The sequence below is a fragment of the Pygocentrus nattereri genome, chromosome 15 (genome assembly GCF_015220715.1).
Source record: "Pygocentrus nattereri isolate fPygNat1 chromosome 15, fPygNat1.pri, whole genome shotgun sequence".
Classification (NCBI taxonomy): Eukaryota; Metazoa; Chordata; class Actinopteri; order Characiformes; family Serrasalmidae; genus Pygocentrus; species Pygocentrus nattereri.
Genome location: NC_051225.1, coordinates 12,404,116 through 12,426,528, shown reverse-complemented (window position 1 = coordinate 12,426,528; position 22,413 = coordinate 12,404,116). Strand labels below are relative to the sequence as shown.

Sequence of the window (22,413 nt, the reverse complement as noted above, 5' to 3'; positions counted from 1 at the left end):
CACTTAGTCCTTAACCTCTGTTTTGCGCGTTCACATCTAGGGTTAGGGTGTCCTAATTTTTGTTGAGATCAAGGGGTAGGGCGAAGTGTTAGGGCTACATGGCCCTCCAGACAGAGGTTTTTCAGAGGCTCACAAACAGTATTATACACAAAAGAAAAACGGCAGGATGGCTGAACAAGAGACCAAAGAAACCCACAAATGTGAGAATTTTCTCCATTAAAAAATTCTGATAACTACTGTTTTATCTTAGTTTAATGTAATTTCAGTGTATTATGATCATTTATTCATAACAAGCACAAAAAATCGCTAATAGCATGCTAATGTCTCAGTAGCTAGCTAGGTAACTTTCCCGTTCCACCTTAAATAGTCCAGTAGTTCTGATGTCTGAAGCACCAGAATGTAACTGCTGCAGCATTTAAGGTGGAATGGGAAAATTCAAACAAGAAGTTGATGAATATCTGACTTGAGCTTTATATCACCAATTAATTAGCAGTGGGCGATAATAAATAATTGCCCCTCTCTTTGAAGGCATATGATGCTCTATATGTAACTAAAGCCCAGCAGTGAGGAGCTGAACTTTTCTCTCTTCTGCTCTCACTGAAGATGTGCTGGGTCGCCTACAGAGCAGCGCTTACAGCCTGTTAATGAAGCAATGTTTTTTTTTTTTTTTTATTATTTGAGGGACCCATTTTTTAGGGCAAGAGTTCAACCGCTACCCCTTATAACTCCATTCCAAGAGGTTAGGGTGACACTCGAACAACATGGGGTAGAGGTAAAAAGAAGAAATGTGATTGGGCCTTTGTCTCTGCTATATGAGTTCTGCTATGACCACATTAGTCCTGTAAAGTGGATTAGATTCTATGTATCCACTGTTAAACTGAACACTAGATTTTTTCTGTTACATGCATTTTGCTCTGGTGGTGCTTGGTCTTGTAAAGTCTATAAGTATGGCTGATTTATCCATACCCCACTCACTAATGTTCTTTTGTAGCAAATTTTCGCCATGTTGGATGAGCTTTACAGAATATTTAGACTGGAATTTAGATTTGATACATAACATGTTTAAACTGCTACACTCCCAACTTGGACAATTTTGTTGTAGTTAACCAAGAATAGGCAGGTTTGAAATTGACACTATGACCTTTCACATGCGTATAAATAAATAATACCTGAGAGCCTAAATGTAGATGTTTGGACAACAGTTTCTGGTATTTTTGTCAGCATTTTGTAAAGCATGCACAACTGGGCAGCAGTTGCTATGAAAGAATGCCTCTGTGGGTGGAGCATGTTCCTCAGGTGTGAGAGGAACTCTATTCTTTGTTATGCCCCAACTAGGAACTCCAGATCACCAGATTTCTCTATGGGAAAATTAACAGTGTTTTAAAAAATTGCTATTACGCCCTGTGGTAAACAAAAATGTTCCAAATATGAACATACATCATCTTAGAAAATGAAGAATATTTAAAGCCTTCATTTCATCAAGCATGTAGTTGGCTGCTGCTCGCTTAGTTCTGGTACCTGCCTGTTTTCACACATGCAGACTTTGATTCAAAGAGTTTGAATGCACTGAGAAATCTGATCACTGAGCTAAAATCCAGCTCTCTTTATCAGATTTCTTAATCAGATTTCTAGACCTTAATGTGATGTAAGAAATCAGAGTGTGCTGTTTACTCTGACTATTTGAATAATCACATAGCCCCAGAAATATGACTATGATCAGATTATTGAGAGCATGAAAACACACTGTTGCACAGTAAATTGTGACATCGTTAGACTGGCAAGCATAATATAAAATACAGGGCAGTAGCAGCCTAGAGTTTGAAAAGCTAGCATTGGTATATTAATAATGTTTAAGTTTATTAATAAGTAATAGTTTTATGTGACATCATAACATGTGACATTTTAGCTAGTATGTGTGTAGCAATATTCATATTTTGACTCTACCTCATAATTCAGAGGAACTATTGACACTCAGGGATGGATTGGAAGATTTGGAATCTATGTTTACCACAGAGCACGATTATGGCGATTGTCAACCATGCATTCATTCTTCTCAGAGAAAATCTGCTTGGACCTGGGCTTCCTAGTATGGGCAAGAAGCCATAGGTCTGCACAGTTGAAGATGTAAGATGATATTCATCAGAAGCTTGATATTCATTTAAAAATTGAGTACTACAGTACATTTTTGCAGTGCATCATTACTTTGCAAACATTCCCCATATCAAGCCCATGTCCAGTTAATATTATGGACTTCATAAACTGAATTCAGCAAAACAGTCAATTAAACTGTAACTTTATCTGGTAATATAGCATTTATTGACTAAATACACAGGCTTGTAAACATGTGCTATCATACAAAGTCCAAACCTTTCTGGTCCTGATTATTCTTGGCACCAACCTTCAAAAAGTTGAATTGCAGTGAGCTTCAAAGGAAATAGGCCTCAACTTTCCCTTCAAACTCGAGATGCAGCATCTAAAGATGAACACTGATTTAGTCCAGAGTAAAACGCTGAGCACAGGTAGAAAACCTCATCCAGAAGCAGTAACCTAATCCTACTGACTAATACAACTGCTAAGTGCATCCTTTTACCCCCATGTTGATACAGTTTGTGTGTGGAGCTTTTCTTTACATAAGGAATCTATTAAATGGATCGAGGTGGGGCTCATGCACACTTTGGGCCTCATGTAAGAACCAGTCATAGGAACAGATTCTCGTAAAAAAAAAGCAGTTTAAAAGGAATGTTGCATTCACAAATTTCCCAAGTTTCTCCAAAGCCAGAAAATTTTGTTTTTGTTTTCTTCCATTAATTTGAAGAACTTTCAAGCTTGAATTTTATCATGCTTAATCATTTCAAGGCGCTACCAAAACTGTAATATAACACCGTTGTCGACAAAAGTCTCTAAAATGGTAACTTTACAGGAGGAGGAAAAACCTGTTTACTTTTAATGTAAGTCAATGGAACCAGAATTTTTTCCAAGTAATTTTGGGCCGTTTCTTTAGATCCATTCTTCATTAAATTTACACAGTATACAGGACAAGTTATTTTTAAATTATTTCAAAAACTGAAAAACATCAAAATTGGAGATCAGCGGTAAGCAAAATGATATAAACGCTCCAGACTGTATAGTTTATACAGACTGCATAAACTCTTAAAGAGAGGCTTCTTTAGTAAAGACATTCGTTCTATATAGAACCATGAACACTCAAAGAACCATTTCCATGCTTAAATGGTTCTTTGTAACATGAAATGGTTCTTCAGATTGATGGAGAATGTGTTGTATATGGTTTTTGAAAATGGTTGTGTAGCACCACAACTAGTTCTTCTATTGTCACAAGATTGGCATCGTAACAATAGCAGAACACTATTCAAAAAGGTTCTATATAAAACCATGTACAACACATTCTCATCAATCTGAAGAACCGTTTCACAGTGCAAAGAACCATGTAAGCAGGAAACGGTCCTACATAGAGCTCCGAACCACTGCCTTTACTAAAGAACCCATGAAGAACCATGTTTTTAAGTGTGTATGCCAGTTCATGAGGACAGGTTACATTCATCATGCTCATGCAAATAATTTATGACTGTTTCACTAAAGTTATGAGATCTTAAAGTTCTTGAATCTTTTGTGGCAAACGTTGAGCCTACTTTAATAGAAATAAAATAGAAAATTAAAATAGTAGTATAAAAGTGTTCGTGCATGAGGCCCAGCGTGCCCATATGACCTTCCTGAGCTGCTGCTGAATCATGTAGAAAAATCCAGAAGTACACTGTTAGAAATGAAGGTTCTGTGCAGGTACATTTTTTGGTCATCAGGGTATAAACAATGTAAATGTTCCCTCAAAGGTACAGCAGTGGTTTTAAGGACTAACTGTGTACCTTAAGTAAGTTTCTTTAAATAAAAAGCCTGGAGGCGAGACAGGGTGTGTGGAGTCAGTACATCTTAGAAAATATAATTTCAGTGGATTATGGTTCAGTTATGTTCCCTGACTAAAGGTACTGAGATGTATCCCTGAGGGTTCCACCCCAGTGATAAGTGGGGGACTGCCCCAGTGACAGTTTACTACCTTTATTTCTGAGAGTGCAGCCAAACCTAACTGTACGTTTCTATTTATGCATTTGGCCGATGCTCTTATTCAGTGACTGACAGTTTGATTGTGTTGCGGAGGTCGGCTAATGTAATATTAGGAGTCTTGCTCAAGGACTCTTATTGGTATCGCAGGCTTGCCCAGGAGGGAAGATGAACCAGAGTATGCTTTACCAACCACTACAGACTGATGGACCTATTAAGTGCATATTATAACCTCAGTGTTGGTACCGTTTGTGTTTATGTCTTCCTTTATACACACAATGAATCCTGTTCTATCTGTCAGCCATGTTTAGCGTAGCTGCTGCTGCTGCTATACTAAAGACTCGCAAACAGGCGCGCTGTCCGAGTCCTGGCTGTGCATGGAGCTCAGTCCAGTGTCAGAGTCGTCGTCGTTGCTATTGCAGGTTTTAGAAAGGCCCCTGGCCCGCTCCACCCAGCCGCTGGGGCTTTGCGCGGAGGGGCCCTCTGTGTCCGTCCCATCAACATCCTTCATCCTCACGCATGCCTCCTCGTCCTCCTCCTCATCCTCCTCCTCGTCCTCCTCCTCTAACTCCAGTGAGTCCACTTTCTCTAGCAGGTCCCTCAGCTCTTTATCCCTCGCTTCCCAGATCTCGTGAGTCAGGTCCAGCTCGTTCCTGACTGCCTCCAAGTCCGTGCTGAGCCTCAGGCCGATGTAAAGGCTCGTGTCCAGCTCGGTTCTGACCTGTTCTTCCTCAAGCTGCGAGTCCTCCGCTCCCGAAGGCTCCTCGCGCCTGCGCTCCATCCACCGCCGGTTCAGCTCCTCCTCGATCTGGCTCATCAAGCTGGCCGCGAGAGCCTCGCGCTCGGCCAGCTCCTCGTGCAAGCGCACGACCTCCTCGCACTTGTCCGCGTACTCCTCCAGCCGCAGCGCGAGGACGACTCCCTCTGGGCGTGCGGTCACGCCCCCTCGCTCCTCGCGACCTCCGTCCTGCTCGGCGCCCACCAGGTACGTGTCCTGCACGTAGTTGGCCCCGTGCGCCTTCACGCGGTCGAGGTGCACGCGCGCCTCGTGCCGGTCGATCTCAGCGTCGAGCTCCTCGAGCCTGCGGATCTGCTGGCGGATGGTGTGGTCCTGCGAGACCACCACGTGCACCAGCGTCTCCATCCTCTCGGCTGAGCGTGCGTCCTTGGCCACGGCTCGCGCGCGCCTCCTGTTCATCCTCTCGAGCTTCCTGAACGCTTTGCGGACGATCCGCCGCTGCCGTTCGCGCGTGAGAGCTGTGGCGGCCGTGGCGGTGGCGGCAGAGGCAGTGGCGCACGAGGAGCCCGTGGAGACGGCGGAGGCGCGCGCGCTCGCCCGGCACACGCGGGGGCTGTCCCGGCTCAGCACGACGCGCGCCTCCGCGCTCCGCGGCGCGCTGCCGGCCAGGGACGCCTCGCTCCTCACGAGCACGAAGCGCACGTTCTCCTGCTCGTCGCCCCACGCGCTCCACAGGCGCAGGATTTTGGTCTTGTGCGGCAGCACGCGCTCCGAGCCCCTCCACTTCTCCACGATGCAGTAGGAGCGCGGGCACGCCGAGGAGCTCTGCTCCTCCAGCAGCACCTTGATCACGTCGGCGCACGTGGTGCGCTTGGACAGACCGGACACGAGCTTCTCCTCGCGGCAAACCCACACGGAGATCTTGTTCTCTTCGGGCTCCATGTCTCGCGCTTACTCCGATTAGTTTGTGAAGATTTTTCGGTTCCCGTTAACGGAGCTAAGCCCTATAAATTAGCTAAACGATTAAAAAAGTTTCAACTCAAACTTCAAACGTTACGGGAAAAGGTTCCCTAGCTCGCTCGCGCGGCGAGCGAACGTCCCGAGCACCGACCTCGCGCTCGCTTTGGCGAGCTGACGGCGCGAGCCGAGGCGCAGGTAGTTAAGAGTTCCGTTGTTTTGTTTTCGATTTTTTTTCTTTCCTTTTGCCGCCCGTATTCCGGCAAACCACGCCCACTCGAGCAGGGATTGGCTAGGGGATTCTACTCACAGTCATAGCACTGTTGTCTCTTACCCCACAGGACACGCCTTTCTGTGCTGGGCTTGGCTATGAGTGGTCGCGTCCCGTTTCCAGCGCTACAATTGGTCAGTAGATCATCCCTAAACAAATACTAAGTTTATATTTCCCACCTATTTTCGGTCAAAATTCGCCCTCCTGTGCTCGGATTGGGTAGTAGTTCATTCATGCGCAGTTCTAAAACGCGTCACGACTGCCATTAGCCAATCACAGCGCAGAAGGGCGTTGGCTTTTCGGAATAAGGGTGGGAACAACAACATTAGGCTGCGTTCGAAACGACACACTGCTATACTTAACATACTACACCAAGGAATTGACTTCTTTAAGTGATTACTTACTATTAAGCACGGTAGTATGTGGTTTAGGACGCAGCCTAGTATTTTCTGCCTGAGAAAAAGACGGCACGCTGTTATAGGTTTAGGTCAGGTTTACATTAGCCTCAGACTTTCCCTCACAAACACAAAGACCCGCTGGTGACATCCTGTATAAATAAAAATAATGCATGTCCTCGACTTAGTAAGCCGTGATCTCGTTCTCACGCCTTACTAAGTCGTGGCCACACATTGTTTTTATTTATACAGGATGTCATCAGCGAGGCTCCGTACAAACAGGTTGCTAAGAGCATTCAAGTAGCTGAAAGGCTGGTTGAATTTGACTGGATTGTAATTGTCTTTACATTCACAGCACAGCCAGATAGCTTTTACCTCCAGGCCTGGTACACAGTGGAGGCTTAGGTTGAGGTTTAAGATAATTTTTTGTGAACATAAACAGATTAAAGAAATGAAAAGAGATTAAATTGTAATGGTAAATCATTCTCTACTGTTCTCAGAGCAACATACAGCCCTCAGGAAGAGGCACTGTGGCTCATTGTGACTTGGAGGATTTGTGTGTATTGGCATAAAAATCCCTCAGTAGGATTTACCCTCTTTCAGCATGTCATTGTCCCTGATAAAACTGGAATCCTGTGACATCACTGTGTGTTTGTGTGTGTGTGTGTGTGTGTGTGTGTGTGTGTGTGTGTGTGTGTGTGTGTGTGTGTGTGAGACAGTTTCATAACCTTGACATTATGTATGACTTAATAACTCCACCTCTGACAGCAACATTTGATAAAAATGTCTTTTTCTGAGAATGTTACGAAACAGACTTGACCTGAGCAGCATTAGCAGACTTTCTCTGTAAAGCGAATATATTACTCCAAACATGAGGCCGGTGAGATAAGAAAGCTCTTCACCTTTTCAGGCAGGACAGGGTTGAGTTTGCATTTATCTGGCTGACCTGCTTGTGAAAGCAGGCCTGTTTGTTATTAAGCACATTATTAATGTGATGGAAAGGGGAATTTCACCACTTTTTCAAAATGTTTGAGCAGTTAAATTTTTATGATGTAAACCGATCAGGTATAACATTATGAACACCTCCTTCTTTCTACGCTCATTGTCCTTTTTATCAGCTCCACTTTCTATATAGGTGCACTTTGTAGTTCTACAGTCACAGACTGTAGTCCATCTGTTTCTCTGATACTTTGTCAGCTACCTTTTACCCTGTTCTTCAGTGGTCAGGACCCCCATGGACCCTCACAGATCAGGTACTATTTGGGTGGTGGATCAAGTTAGGAGTGTCTAATAGAGTGGACAGTGAGTGGACACAGTGTTTAAAAAATCTAGGATTTAACTTACTGCAACGCATCAAGAAAACATCCTTCGACCGGGGTTGGGTGTTCAAACTTGCGTAGAACTGTATGTATAATTACAATAAACAAGCCAAATTGTATTTACAGTCAGTAGGCCTGTTCCAGGATGACCTCAGCTATGATTACTGTGGGACACTGGGTTCAAAATCTTAGTAGGAAACAAAACATTTTGTATAATTATGTCGCTGCTGTCGGAACAAAACCTCGTATCGCAGCGATAGCAGCGATATTTATCTGTCACTCAAGAATAAATTAGGCAGTTTACATTATAGTTTGTGTGTTCAGTGAATTACATGCCTTATGAACTGGGCTGGAGAGTTTAAGGGGTTATTCTCTCCTCAGGAAGAAAACTTGGAAGAGACCGTTTTCCTTGAGATCAGGTTTTCCCAGTATGTGATCAAACGTAAGAACTAAGATTAAAACTGTAGTGAAGGTGTGACTCAGCGTTAGTGTTGGGCAGACTGTAGGACGCTACTGACCTCTGCTGTATTTAGTTTTGATGAGAATTCGTTCACTAACAATTAGTTGAACAATCTCTCCCCCTAGTGTTCAATATCAGTATTACACGCTCTGCTTAACAGCAAGAGCAGCAATGCCCATCGCCGTAACAACTAAATTAGACATTATACGTTTTCTTTCCTTTAACATGTGTTTTTTTGCTGATTTCTCAGTAAAATGTGGTTAATATGTCACTATAAGTGGAACAAGCAGCTTATGAATGGTACAAAAACACTACGGGCGGGTTACCCAGAGGCAGATTTAGCCTGAAGCTGGAGTAAAAAGAATTTCCAAAGGTGATTCACCACTGGCACTGATATTTAGTCTAAGAATAGAACTATAAAGCCTAAAACTTCCTTTGGGTGTATTGACTGAAGGCAGCAGAAATGAATGGGGGAAAATGCAAATAAAAAGGAAAAGTTGTTCCAGGCGTTGCCGACAGGAGGCGACAGAGTCTAGAACGATTAGTTAAGTCAATTTCTGACGTTGGTATTTTGCTTTGGTTCATGTTTTCTCAACAAATGTAAATACAGTTTTAAACCAACCAAACTTCATGGCTAAAAGTGAGTTTTTATTACTTAATTTTTCAGATTGAATTCCAGGTTTTGGTCACATATGACTGCTGACTACACATATGTAGTTTTTGGAGACAAGTGGGTTTATTACAGATCAAACATTAAAATTCACACTGAAAAAAAATACTTTATTTGACAGGGTGCTCATTTACCAAACCTATTTACATTAATACATTATTATTTTCCCATAATAATTCTATAATTTTCAGTGGTGGACGAAGTACACAAACCATGAACTTAAAGCAGAGGCACCCAAGACAAAATATTACTCCAGTAAAAGTAGATGTTCCTCCCTTCTGACCCCCACTTGAGTAAAAGTGCTAAAGTATTTACCTTCAAATGTACTTAAGTATGAAAAGTAAAAGTGATAAAAGATTAATTATGGCTCTAATGTCCTGTTATCATTTTTATAACAAGACTCGCTTCATGAACTCATTGTAGGTGAAAATCCTCCAGTGTCTCTCTTGGTAAACCAGTCTTCTAATAGAATGTCATTAATTAGTGACGCTGATGTTTATTAAAATGATCATAAGCACAAAACACTGAAGGTAAACAGTTTCCATCAGGTAGAACCGAGTGGCTCTGAAATCACTTTTTACAAACAAGCAAAGTTTCAGTTTAAGATTTATTTACAACTTAGTTACAAGTTTAAGTTTAATAAAAACTGGCTTTAAACTCAGGATCACAAATGAGTTCCTTTACTATGTTGATCTGTAGGTCTCTGTTCATAAACATAAATCAGCCCAAACTAATTTACTATAAAATGAAATGGTCCATCCATCCATTCATCCACCCATCCGTTTTCTAAGCCGCTTCTCCCTCAGGGTTGCGAGGGGGTGGTGGAGCCTATCCCAGCGGTCATCAGACGGAAGGCAGGATACACCCTGGACAGGTCACCAGTCCATCGCAGGGCAGACAGACAGACACAGACAGTCACTCACACCTAGGGGCAATGTAACATGTCCAATTGGCCTGACTGCATGTCTTTGGACTGTGGGAGGAAACCGGAGAACCCGGAGGAAACCCACGCAGACACGGGGAGAACATGCAAACTCCACACAGAGAGGACCCGGTCACCCAGCCGGGGAATCGAACCCAGGCCCTCCTCACTGTGAGGCAACAGCATGATACCCTGATTGGTGTTCTTGCTTTGTGCTTCTTTCATTGTGACGTTATGTTTTTATACACACAGAAACCAAAAGAAACGACAGGTTTCTCTACATGTAGTGGAGTGGAAGTAAAAAGTCATGGTAGAAACACTTCAGTAAAGTACAGGGTCTTTTGCTGCCACTGTTGCTCTAAACTGGCTCATCAGCTGGAGGTCTGTACCTGAATTTCTGTAAAGCTACTACAGCTAAGCTGCTACAGTAGAACGCTAAATTTTTTGGTTTGTAAAAAGTGATTTCAGAGCCACTCGGTTCTACCTGATGGAAACTGTTTGCCTGGTTTACCAAGAGAGACACTGGAGGATTTTCACCTAAAATGAGTTCATGAAGCCAGTCTTGTTATAAAAATGATAACAGGACATCAGAGCATTAATTAATGTTTTAGTACTTTTACGAGGGCGGCACGGTGGCGTGGTTCACAGCGAGATGGGCCTGGGTTCGATTCCCCGGCCGGGCGACCAGAGTCCTCTCTGTGTGGAGTTTACATGTTCTGCGTGGGTTTCCTCCCACAGCCCAAAGACATGCAGTCAGGCCAATTGGACATGTTACATTTCCCCTAGGTGTGAGTGACTGTCTGTCTGCCCTGCGATGGACTGGTGACCTGTCCGGGGTGTATCCTGCCTTCCGCCCGAAGACTGCTGGGATAGGCTCCAGCACCCCCCCGCGACCCTGACGGAGAAGCGGCTTAGTGGATGGATGGATGGATGGATGGAACTTTTACTTTTGATACTTAAGTACATTTGAAGGTAAATACTTTAGTACTTTTACTCAGGTGGGGGTCTAAAGGGAGGAAATTCTACTTTTACTGGAATATTTTACCTTGGATGCCTCTGCTTTAACTCAACTTCATGGTTTGTGTACTTTGTCCACCGCTGACTAGGAGCGTGCTCTATAGCTGAGGCCAAGTTTCCAGTCAAACGCCTTTATCCTCTCATTAGCACAATTTAGTACATTGGGTCGTGATCAGAAATTAAACTGTTTTTTTTTGGATGCACTGATAAAGTTTGTGCCTGTTTGAAGTAGAAAAATGTAAATTCACTGTGTTCTGGTAACGCGTTTAATAAAAATGTTAATCTATATAATCATGTCATACAAGACGAGTTCACCATTAAAACAAATGCCGTTTTGAGTGCAGGGGGTCATGACAGACAAGAAAGGGACTGTTTTTACTTATTTTATTCAATAATGTATACATACAAAGTATCTAGAAAGCTACAAAATATCTACCACTTTATCAAGAAGGCATCAAAATGTTACAGAGCAAAGACAAGACCATATGCAGTAAAGAACACATACACATAGCAGGTTTACTTCTCTCTTCTCTCACCTTTGCTCCAATGCTTTTACCAACATTATGGATATTAAAAGATATCACACCTTTGTACCAAGAAAAGCCAGAATATATAATTTTATACAAAGCACCTTTTTACAAAAAAAAAATCTCTGCACACAAACCCAATAGTTTTTTTTCATACTATTTTGAACTAAAGAATAGTTCACTTTAAAGCCGTCTTAAATGGTAATGAACGAAGGAGGTACCAGTACCTACACATAGACAAAATACAAATAAAGAACAAGAGCTAAACTGCTGACGTTTGTCATGATTTCTTTAAGAAAGCAACTGCTTAGTGTCTGTTACTATCAAAATAGTGTCCTAACATTCGTCATATTAAAGGCATCGATATTCAGCTCCCTATAGTGAAGTAAAGGGGTGGCAGCTGGAATCGTTTTTCAGGTGGAACAGACATTGTGAAAGGTACCAGCAGCGCAGCAGTAACAGATTCACCGCCCGACTGGGCCTTCAATATACTGACGTCACAAAACCATTGTATACACAGAAAACAGTAATACAGGAAAATCTCCATAATTCACACGATGTGAACGAGAACAGAGAGGAAAATGAAGGGCAAACACAAAAAACAATCAAAATAGTCGTTTTTCATGTCAAGCGTACTAAAACTCCACAGTTTACATTAAGAAGTACAACATACAGATCAGCTGAACGGCTGCAACTGTCTTTAGAAATGAGAGAAACGAATAACTTGGGTAAATAGTGTAAAAACAAAAGGAAAGAGTCGAAGGTTTCAAAGTGTTCAACAGTAAAGGCCTTAAAAACTACTTCCCATTTGATAAGCTAAGTGGACAGACGAGTACGCCCACTTAAAAACTGCAAATACATTCTTCTAAAGAAAAGGAAACATCCCAACTGGCCATCCCAAAAACCAAGATCATCTTTTAGTGTTTTAAGAGAAAACATTAGCACAGTGATGCTACTAAAGGGTTAGGGGTCCAATTTACTGTAAGAAACCGTTTTTTCCCCCAGAAATTAAAAAAACAAAAAAAAACGGGATGTGACACATAGAAACGGAGGTGCTTCTCATGACGTTTTAGTTTTCCAAAAAAAAACACAAAACAAACAAAAAAAACCCTAAAACAAATATAAGTAATAATTTCTCTAATCAATAATTGTCACAATGTTATTTTAATATTTATCCACTGTCCCTTGTCGTCTACTATAAAATTTTAGCAAGGCATTGTGGTGAATATTTTACTTACGTCCACTTATTTGGTTTTTTTGATAATCTTAGTAATGCAAAATAAGATTTTGTCTTTTCTAAGCTGGAAAAAAAGGTGAACCAAAGGCACTTTCATGCTACAGTGCAGGAGACGAGGAGGAGATACTTGTACCTCCAGGAAATTTTTGGTCTTTTCCGATAAGAAAGGCATGGTCAGTTTTTTTGAGTAGTGTTTTTATACTGTACTATAAGATGCAGTGTTAGTTTGCGCCAATGCGCACACTGGCCAGATCTTCACGAAAAGGATCGTAGTGTTTCTCTGGCGAGAGAGACGTTCTTCCACGTTCATGCAGGTCGGGAGGCATCCGCTAAGGCACTGTGCTGGATATTGTTTACGCTTTGGCAGCTCTGTACTGTACAATTCCTACAACATGTGACAAGAACGAGAAAAATCTTCCAGCTTAGGAAAGAGCTCACAGCTTTAGTGGCATCTTTTGGAGAAAAAAAAATATATATGTATCACACGACCATGGTTAAGGCTCACAGTCTTAGAAGACTGGAGGAGGCCACAGAGGCATGGGCTTGGTGTTTTCATGTTAAAGGCAGCAGAGGGACACCTTAAAGAACAGAGGAACCAAACGGGACACTCTCGTTAAACAAAAGGTTTCCAAAGGGTTCTTTACTTGGACATTTGGTTTAACTAGTGTTGAAGCTTAACTTAGTTTTGATTCCTAAAGCTCTGAGGTTCCTCTCATTCACAAACGTCAAACCAGCCACTAAAGGGTTCTTTAGTGTTAGTGGTTCTCAAACTGGTCGTCAGGGTCCACCAGACAGTTCACATATTTGGTCAGTTCCCAACTGGACCGTCTGGGGTACCAGTTTGAGAACTACTGATTTAGGGACCCAAAAGTGGCAGAACCCTTTCTGTTACCTTTATTATTGAGAGTACACAAGCATAAAGGGAACAAGCCTCAAATGAAGCTTCCCTGATGTCAGTACGATGAGATTGTGTCTCGACGAATTATCCAAGGAGCGTTGTCAGCGATCCAAAATGAAAGTGTAGGATTGCTCAATAAGGCGCATCCTACAAGAGGATCCAAGTGCTTGGGACATTGTGACCATCAATCAGCCCCTTGTACTTTCTGTAGTGCTTTCTTGCTTTTAGCAAAAGTCTTTAGCAGGAACTGTTTGGAAATTGTGAAGGGGTCTAAATCTCTGCTTTGATTCCTTATTGCAGGTGATGACTTGCCTTTAGCCACAGCAGAGAAACAGAAGTTGGAACGAACCTCTGGAACGCTATCACAGTGCAGTCAATCATCAAGAAGTCAGGAGAAAAAGAAAAAAAAAGTTTCTGAAAAGAATTACTTTTCAAGGGCTGGACTTTTGAATTCCCTGAATGCTACAAAGGTCTTTTGAAGTTGGTTTCTTTATCATTCTGTTGGCCATGATAATTGTTTCTCTTTAATTAAACAAATGTTCTAAAATGAAATTCCTCAAATACTTCTCTTTGGAAAAAAAAAAAAGAAAACTACATTTTTTGTGAGTATATACATCTATACACACACAAATTTATGCCTACACACACTCATAGATGTCATTCTTTTACATGAACCATAGAACAAAGTCTGTTTCCAGGGTGTACAATACAGCAATGAAAACCCTAAGTCATTTAAGTTTATCAGCCAGATTCAATCTAATTCAACCCAACCTACCGACAGTGTTACTTTATATATACAACCTACGGAGAAACGTCAATTAGGCATCCTTAAAAATGAAGATTCTTTCCTGTATCAAAACATAATACAACTGTACCGCAATTCACAGCTGCAGTCAAAAACGTCAAACACATATACATTATTAAAGACTGGGAAAAAAAAGTAATAACAATAAGCATCACCCAGGTGTGAGCGAGAATCGTTGCGGGTGAGTGTTGAACTAGAGGCACTGCCACTTTTTATTGAGGTTCAGAGTCTATAGGACTGGGCTGCTGGCCGGCATGAGCTTCATTCTTTCACCAGCCTGTAGATGTGATGCTGCGCACCGTGCTCGCTGTTCGACACCTCAAACACACACGCCATGCACAGCAGGGTCTCCTGTGTGTCTCTGTTTGTGACCACCTTTCACGAAGAGAAGAAATGAGAGAAGGTGCGCAAGGTTACATGGTGTTAGTGCAGTGCCTCACACATTTACAAGGAATGTTCCAATGCAATACCAGAACCATTCAATTTTTAATGCGTCATTAGTCGTGACATCAAATCCAATCCAATTCTCATCCTTTGTCAAGGCTGTTGTACTCCATCTACACAATTACCTAAAAGGTGAAAAGTTATAGCAGTGAAGACTTTTAAATATTACCAAAGAACTATTTTGAAATAGAATATCGCTGCTGTCAGAAGAAAACCTCATATTTCCATTTTTTGCATTTTGTTGTTTTTAAGTTTTTGACATAGTTTGAAAAATTCTGTTGCTCTGTAAACTGTGTGCAAATTTATTTATGAGTGGACCATAAGAAACGACTTGGTAAAAAGTCTGATTCCACTGACTTACATTAAAAGTAGTTTTTTTTCCTCTTCCTGTAAAGTTACCATTTTGGAAATACAAGGTTTTCTTCCGAAAACAGTGATTATTCATGACAAAATAAAGTTCTGCGATCACTAGTACCTGCATTTTCAGTGCTTCGGCCACAGTTAAAGGGAAATATATTTCCTTTATGCATATAAAGGTGTAAAGAAAGTCATTCAGAGTGGTTTGATGTGAAATGGTTCATTGTAAAGGAACTTACTGACTCATTTCTTTACAGTGGTAATAGGAACCAGGGGTTGCCATATCTACAACGCAAATATAGCCATTGAGAACCTACTCTCTTCAGTTTTTACATGTAATGCTGAGGATGATGAAAATAGATTTTCAGTAAATCTGAAAAGGGGTATTATTTTGCCCTCACTATGCATCTCCACCCTGAATGTATAATAAAAAACTACATTTTAGACCAATTTCCTTACTCAAAACATTCACCAAGGCATCAGGCAAGATATGTGTTACCATCATTCTGTGATGTAGTTTTTTGCTACAGTAAATGCTTTGGACATCTGGTTCCAATCACTACTGTTGTGAACAAGCCTGACTAAGTTTCTGTAGAATGGCAAAATTCATATCAAACCATTCTGAATATCTTTGTTTACACTGAAGATTTTATAGGACAAAAATAACTTGTAAATGCCCTGGGGTGCTTCTTCTCCAAAGTACGTAAAGTTTGTGATATAGTATGCGAATATGGACTTTGCAGCAGGGCTGCTGTCAGTTTCACAGGCCGTGCATCTATGGAACGTGAGGAATCTGAAGAAGAGAAGGCATAAGCAGGACAGAGGCAGAGAGAGCGCACCCACAATCACATTCTCTGTGGAACAGAAAAGGGCCTCTAATCCTGCGTGGTTGGCTGTCTTAATGAAAGCAATCTCTACCCCGCCACCCCCTCCACCCTACTCGAGATCAGGAGGCTTCACGCGAGAACACAGGAATTCCAGGAATTCTGAGCCGAGAGCCATGGGCTCCGCCCACCACCCTGAAGAGGGAGAGGCCTAGAAGTCAAAAGAGAACGACGAAGGTGGGGTATCTCACCAATAGGATAGTGAAATTCTCCAGAACACTGTTCATCATGTACTTCTCGGGCAGGTGTTTGAGTTTGTGGATGAAGTTGATCATGTATTCACACATGGGAGACCGGCTTATCCGGTAAACAAAGCGGCCATTCTCGAAGCGAGCATACTCTGTCTGGAGGCAAAGCACAAAGATCCACATGAAAGCAGATACTAAGACAACAGCACTCTTTACTTTCATTTATCATTCATTTAAAAAGACACACATGGACAAAAACACTTTTGTCCATTTTTATAGATAACAGTACATTGTGCAGTGTCAAAAAATAAGATTAAGGCTGTTTGAGATTACTCAACAACACAGGTATAAGGCGCATGTGGGACAATTTAGTGATGTGGTTAGAGCAGTACTAATCAGTGATGGACAAAGTACACAAACCACGTACTTAAGTTAAAGTAGAGATACATAAGATAAAATATTACTCCAGTAAAAGTAGAAGTTCCTCCCTTTAGACCCCCACTTGAGTAAAAGTACTAAAGTATGTGCCTTCAAATGTACTTAAGTATCAAAAGTAAAAGTACTAAAAGATTAATTATGGCTCTAAAGTCCTGTTATCATTTTTATAACAATTCTGGCTTCATGAACTCATTTTAGGTGAAAATCCTCCAGCGTCTCTCTTGGTAAACCAGGCTTTTAATAGAATGTCATTAATTAGTGACGCTGATATTTATTAAAATGATCATAAGCACAAAACACTGAAGGTAAACAGTTTCCATCAGGAAGAACCGAGTGGCTCTGAAATCACTTTTTACACACAAGCAAAGTTTCAGTTTAAGATTTATTTACAACTTAGTTCCAAGTTAAAGTTTAATAAAAACTGGCTTTAAACTCAGGATTACAAATGAGTTCCTTTACTATGTTGATCTGTAGGTCTCTGTTCATGAACATAAACCAGCCCAAACTAATTTACTATAAAATGAAATGGTGTTTATATAAATTCAGAAAAAAGCCGCGTCAGTCACGACTGCATATGTGTCCATATTTCTATATTGTGCTCTATTTACACAAAGTTAGGTTAGTTCATCATTTATGTTGAACAGACTCTCCCAAAATTTTATGCTTGCAATGGGTGGGTATGACCAACAGGTCAAAACAAAGTGTGTGCTGTGTCCTGATTGGTGTTCTTGCTTCGTGCTTCTTTCGTTTTTCATTTCTCATAATGTAGTGGAGTAAGAAGTAAGATATTTGACATTGACATATTTGTATAATTAATATATATATATATATATATATATATATATATATATATATATATATATATATATATATATATATAAGCCTCGTAGGTCCAGTACATACTAAGCAGGCAAGGTCAAAATGTAACTATAACTTAACTACTGATTTAACTTAAACGGCTAGTTAAACCTGCCTTTGTGGTTTCTTCCATGACATAATAGTAGATACAGCATGTTAAAATTAAGAAATGAGTGGAAATTTTAAAAATCAACATTTTACTTGCAATAACTTCATTCGGACTGAGAATGTGAACCAGGGGAGTCTTATTGTAATGCTATAACAATAAGTCCCATATTCTGCTATTGTTGATCCACGATGACATAATTTAACCGAATATTAAAATATTCATCAAATACTATATGTACTTATATTACAACTAGTACTAATGATAATTTATTATTAGTAGCAGTTGTGGCTAACATTGAGTAATGAGTGACTATGTTATGCAGTTAAAATCTGTTAGGTAAACAGTGTTAGGTGTAGTATTAGAAAAACTTTAAAACATTTTTTAACAAGCCTCCCTTGGAGAAGATCTTGTGGCTCATGGTCCCCAAGAAATTTAAGCTCCTTTTAAAGAAAAGGGCAACTAATGGAAACGCTTATGTAAAACCTACCTCCACTTTTTCCACAACCTGTTTGCCGAAGGAGCAGACTTTAGTGGAGCAGGTGATGGTCATGTTCTCCGGGCTCTCGTATTGACTGGTGACGCCATAGAATGCCCCGGTTTCCTCCTGAACGTTGCAGTTCAAGTCAGCCTTGAAAACAACAACAGCAGTATGAGCAGAGAACAGAAAAGAACAGCCTGCAATGTTTGAAAATTTCTACATTTACTAAGTCTTCATTCCAGTAAATATCAAATTAGAACACTTCAATAATGAAAATAAAAATGTCCTTGCAACACTGAGTGCAGAGCTGCCATCTGGTGGACACGCTGAGCATAGTGCATTCTTAACGCAGACTCGTTGCAGTGACTGACACCTTATTACTCTAAAGATGAACAAAAACTGATCTGTTCAAATGCATTAAGGGATAAATTAAGGAAATATCCAGGAGAGATCTGTATCCCTTAAATCAATAGTTTGGCTCATGAAACCCTATTCATTTTCAGCACTGCATTTTCCATTCATTGAGCTAACAATCTGGGCCTTTACATGTGTCCATTTAAAAAGCGGTGTATCAGTGTGGCCTTTCAAAGGCAGATGATAAAGAATAGATTAAATGACATCATGCAGGAAAGCTATTTCACCATCGTGAAAAAGAACAGCTTTCAGTGGGTCTCTACCTTTCATTAGGGCCTGATGTTCATTATCAAAATTAATAACCAAAAAAAAAAAAAAGAGGAAAAGAAAAAGAAAAACGCAAATATTCCTCTCCGGCATACTCTCCCCTTCATTAAGACAGCCCGTTAAATTTTCACATAATATTCAGGAGAGGCATTATTGTGCAGATCTGCCGCTTTATTTGAAATTCAGATCCGTTCGTCACTTCAAACGGAATTTGAGCAGCCTTGCTCTGGCCATGACGAGGCCCACTTTGTTGGTTGCCGCTAGTTAGCATTTCGTTTTGGGTAAAACATATGCAATGTTTAAACAGCTATTAGAGCAGTGGCCAGGCCTCGCAATTGTTTTGAAATATTAGATGGAATTAGCAAAGGCTTTGATCTGGCGCTTTCCTGCTATGCCACGCCAAATATAGCAGCCGACAGGCTGCACACACAAGCATATGCACACTCCGTTTGAAGTGGCCCATTCTCTTCATGCTCAACTGGGCAGCAGTTCAGAAATTCAGCAAGAGCGAAGAACAGCGCATGAATGTACAGTAATCTACGTGACTAATCCACCCTCAAGAACTTATTTTATATCATTTTAAACAGCCAGGAATACTGTATAAACTTACCATCTACACAAAGTATATCATCAGCGTCCAAAGAAAAACATGCATTTCCAAAGAGAAATTATTCCAAGTGATTTTAGAGCATTTACATTGTTCCATGCATCATGAAATTTTTACAAATTGTTTAAATTGTTCATTGTTGACAGTTGGTGTGATGAAATGATGTACAAAACCAAAAATCAACAAAAATGGAGATGCATGGTTTTCTTTGGACAGCAATGATATAATAAATACATTTATGGAACAATTAAAATTTCTTCTAGTCCTTCTGGCTCGCAGGAGAACTTCACCAATATTTCTAAATTTCTGCATAATTAAATCGCTAAGATTGTTCCGATTACGACAAATAAGTTGCCTGATACCTGAGACACTGATGGAGAACAGTTCTGAGATAAGGTTTTGGCCTAAGATATTCATAGTGGAAAAATATAAAATGTGCTACATCTTTTGCATAGAAACTGAGCACTCAAATTTGCTGAAGATGTCATATTTAAGTGTGTTCTCTGTACAGGATTTAATAATTCATGTAGAAAATCAAAAAAATCTGACTGTGGGTGACCAAAGTTTTTCAAACAATTGTACTTGCAGAGGGCTGTATTCAAAAACTTTGTTTTCAAATTTTACTACTATTTTACCATCCACATTGCATATAAAAACTCAGAGGACACATGGTTATTTTGAATAACAAATAAAATGGCTGTATTTGTGTTGTAAATATCAGGACTCTTGGTTCCCATCACCACCACTGTAAAGAAATCTCAGCTTGTAAGTCACTGTATGACTGTAGAAAGCCCCTTTAAGTGAACATACTTGCTTATGGACAAAAAAGGACAAAACTAGATTCTAGACTGCTGCTACTACTGTTTTCAGCTATGTAACATACTTTTGTCCATTTTTTGTCCAAAACAAATCTGAGATCAAATAACTCTGGAATTTGAGACAAATGTATGTATGATGTTTTAGATGAGTGGTTTGCACAATGCTGACAGGTGATTATAAGCTTCCACTACCTGTTAGCTGTATTATCCTGTAGTTCCAGTGCAAAACTGAAGAAGCAAACTTAAGATGCCAAACTGGTCTTGGCTGATCGACTACAGAGGTAAAATTTTATGAATCTGATTTTTTTTTTTTTACCAAAATCACTCTTTTTAAGTGTCAGACTACACATAAAACAAGGGAGACAAAGTATTCCAAACAAAGTACTGATTTGCTCTGAAGAGCCACTTACCCAGAACTTTATGAGGAAGAAGGAATTCTGAGGGCCTTTGCCAAAGAGCTCCTTCAGCCCTCCTTTCTTCTCGGGGAATTTGTCATAAATCTGACGAATGTCCACCGACTCCAGCAAGGCATCGTTATAGGAGTGATTTGTCTGACCGATGTGCACAAAAAGATGCTTGTTATACTGTGAGGGGAAAGAGACCGGCAGTCAGGACTGAGGAAACGTGATGCTTTCGAAACACACAAAAAAGCCCTGTCCCTCGAGCTTCAATAACAGCGTGTGACAGTAAATGTACGAGGTGTTATATGTTCTTAGGGCTTTCACACTAACTCATGAAAGCCTATTACTGAGCTAAATTTAGCAGCTCCAGTCCTGCTCTGCAGATATGACCATTTCAAATATTCAGCTGAATGTATGATAAATGGCTGATGTCATGTGTTATCGATAGCAAAACAAAACTCTCTGGGGAACGCAGGCAAACTAAGACGGATCGCCACCATCCAAGATAAATCATAAAAAATGTGAAGCTCGTGCTCAGGGTTGCCATTTTGAGGGACAGAAATGCGTTTGGCCTTTCTGTTTGACCTCGTCTCTTGTCTGCTTACAGCAATATACCCTGCCTGGCATACCCACGGAGAGATGGCTGGGCAGGGTGGATGGGAAGTTCTATGAATGCTCATTTACTTCATCAAGCAATGATGCAAAATATGTGCAGTAGCCACGAGGTCACGTGCACAGGTACAAGGGTACTCGGTACTGAAATCACTCTTGGGATACGTGTTGTGAAACGCTGATTTTATGTTTTAACAAAACTGTAAAATGTGAAGGTTTTGCTTTTATTTGCAAGCATGTCATTCTCTATTTCACCAATCCAAAATGTGTGCCTTAATGTGAGCCCTTTGGCAAGGATGCAACTTAAAGGGCAGATATAAGGTGGTTTCTATTGCAAAATACGCTAGGTGGATGTTGGCTAGGTCCAACAGGTTAGCTGTAATTTTAGCTCATTAGCACATCGGAGGCAGTCTCCCGTTATGCGACCAGAGATGTCATGTTACTAACCCAACAAAAACCTCCCTCAGCTACTCCTGAATAGTACAACACAAGTAATAAAACATGGATTATATCCATTTATGACCTATTATATACGTAATCACAATAGAAATGGATTTGAAATAATGCATTGCCTTTTAAATATTCCAAAATACTGTGCTGGAAGATCGACTAGGAAGCCCAAGACTTTACTTAAAAATTAATGAAGTATTTATTGTACTCTGGATGAGCAAAATGTTTACTTGATGCTGGGTTGTGACAAAATGTCTGTATTTTATTAATTTTATTATATTTGCAGCCCTTTACAATTAAGCAATACATAAATAAATATACATACAGTACTGTGCGAAAGTCTTAGGCACCGCAGACACATTGTCAAAATTTGTGTAGTATGTGTTTATTTGCTGAGAAAAGTTCATATTCAAATAAACCAAATTTATTGAATATTAATTAACAATGATATATATATATATATATATATATATATATATATATATATATATATATATATATATATATATATATACACACACACACACACACACACACACCAGCCACTTTATTCAATTGCTTGTTAACACAAATAGCTAATCAGCCAATCACATGGCCGCAACTCAATGCATTTAGACATGTAGAGGTGGTCAAGACAACTTGCTGAAGTGCAGACCGAGCATCAGAATGGGGGAAGAAAGGTGATTTAAGAGACTTTGAACGTGGCGTGGTTGTTGGTGCCAGACGGGCTGGTCTGAGTATTTCAGAAACTGCTGATCTACTGGGATTATCACGCACAACCATATGTAAATATAAATAAT

The 22,413-nt window shown here is 40.4% G+C and overlaps 2 protein-coding genes across 2 annotated transcripts in view; both read right to left on the bottom strand.

The window, feature by feature from the left end:
• Nucleotides 1-3,972: 3,972 nt before the first annotated feature.
• On the bottom strand, nt 3,973-5,958 carry rassf10b (Ras association domain family member 10b). The gene has a single exon (XM_017707231.2). The coding sequence runs from the start codon at nt 5,750-5,752 to the stop codon at nt 4,400-4,402; it is 1,353 nt and encodes a 450-aa protein (XP_017562720.1). The 5' UTR covers nt 5,753-5,958; the 3' UTR covers nt 3,973-4,399.
• Nucleotides 5,959-11,190: 5,232 nt separating this feature from the next.
• Nucleotides 11,191-22,413, bottom strand: part of tead1b (TEA domain family member 1b) — a 93,799-nt gene continuing 82,576 nt past the window's right edge. The window contains 4 exon segments of the mRNA XM_037545180.1: nt 11,191-14,663; nt 16,165-16,317; nt 18,054-18,194; nt 20,561-20,734. Coding sequence (XP_037401077.1) covers nt 14,550-14,663; nt 16,165-16,317; nt 18,054-18,194; nt 20,561-20,734 — 582 coding nt within the window. The 3' untranslated portion in view covers nt 11,191-14,549.

Bases quoted from the DNA above. Each gene is read 5' to 3' on its own strand.
- rassf10b (XM_017707231.2), bottom strand. From the start codon at position 5,752: ATGGAGCCCGAAGAGAACAAGATCTCCGTGTGGGTTTGCCGCGAGGAG.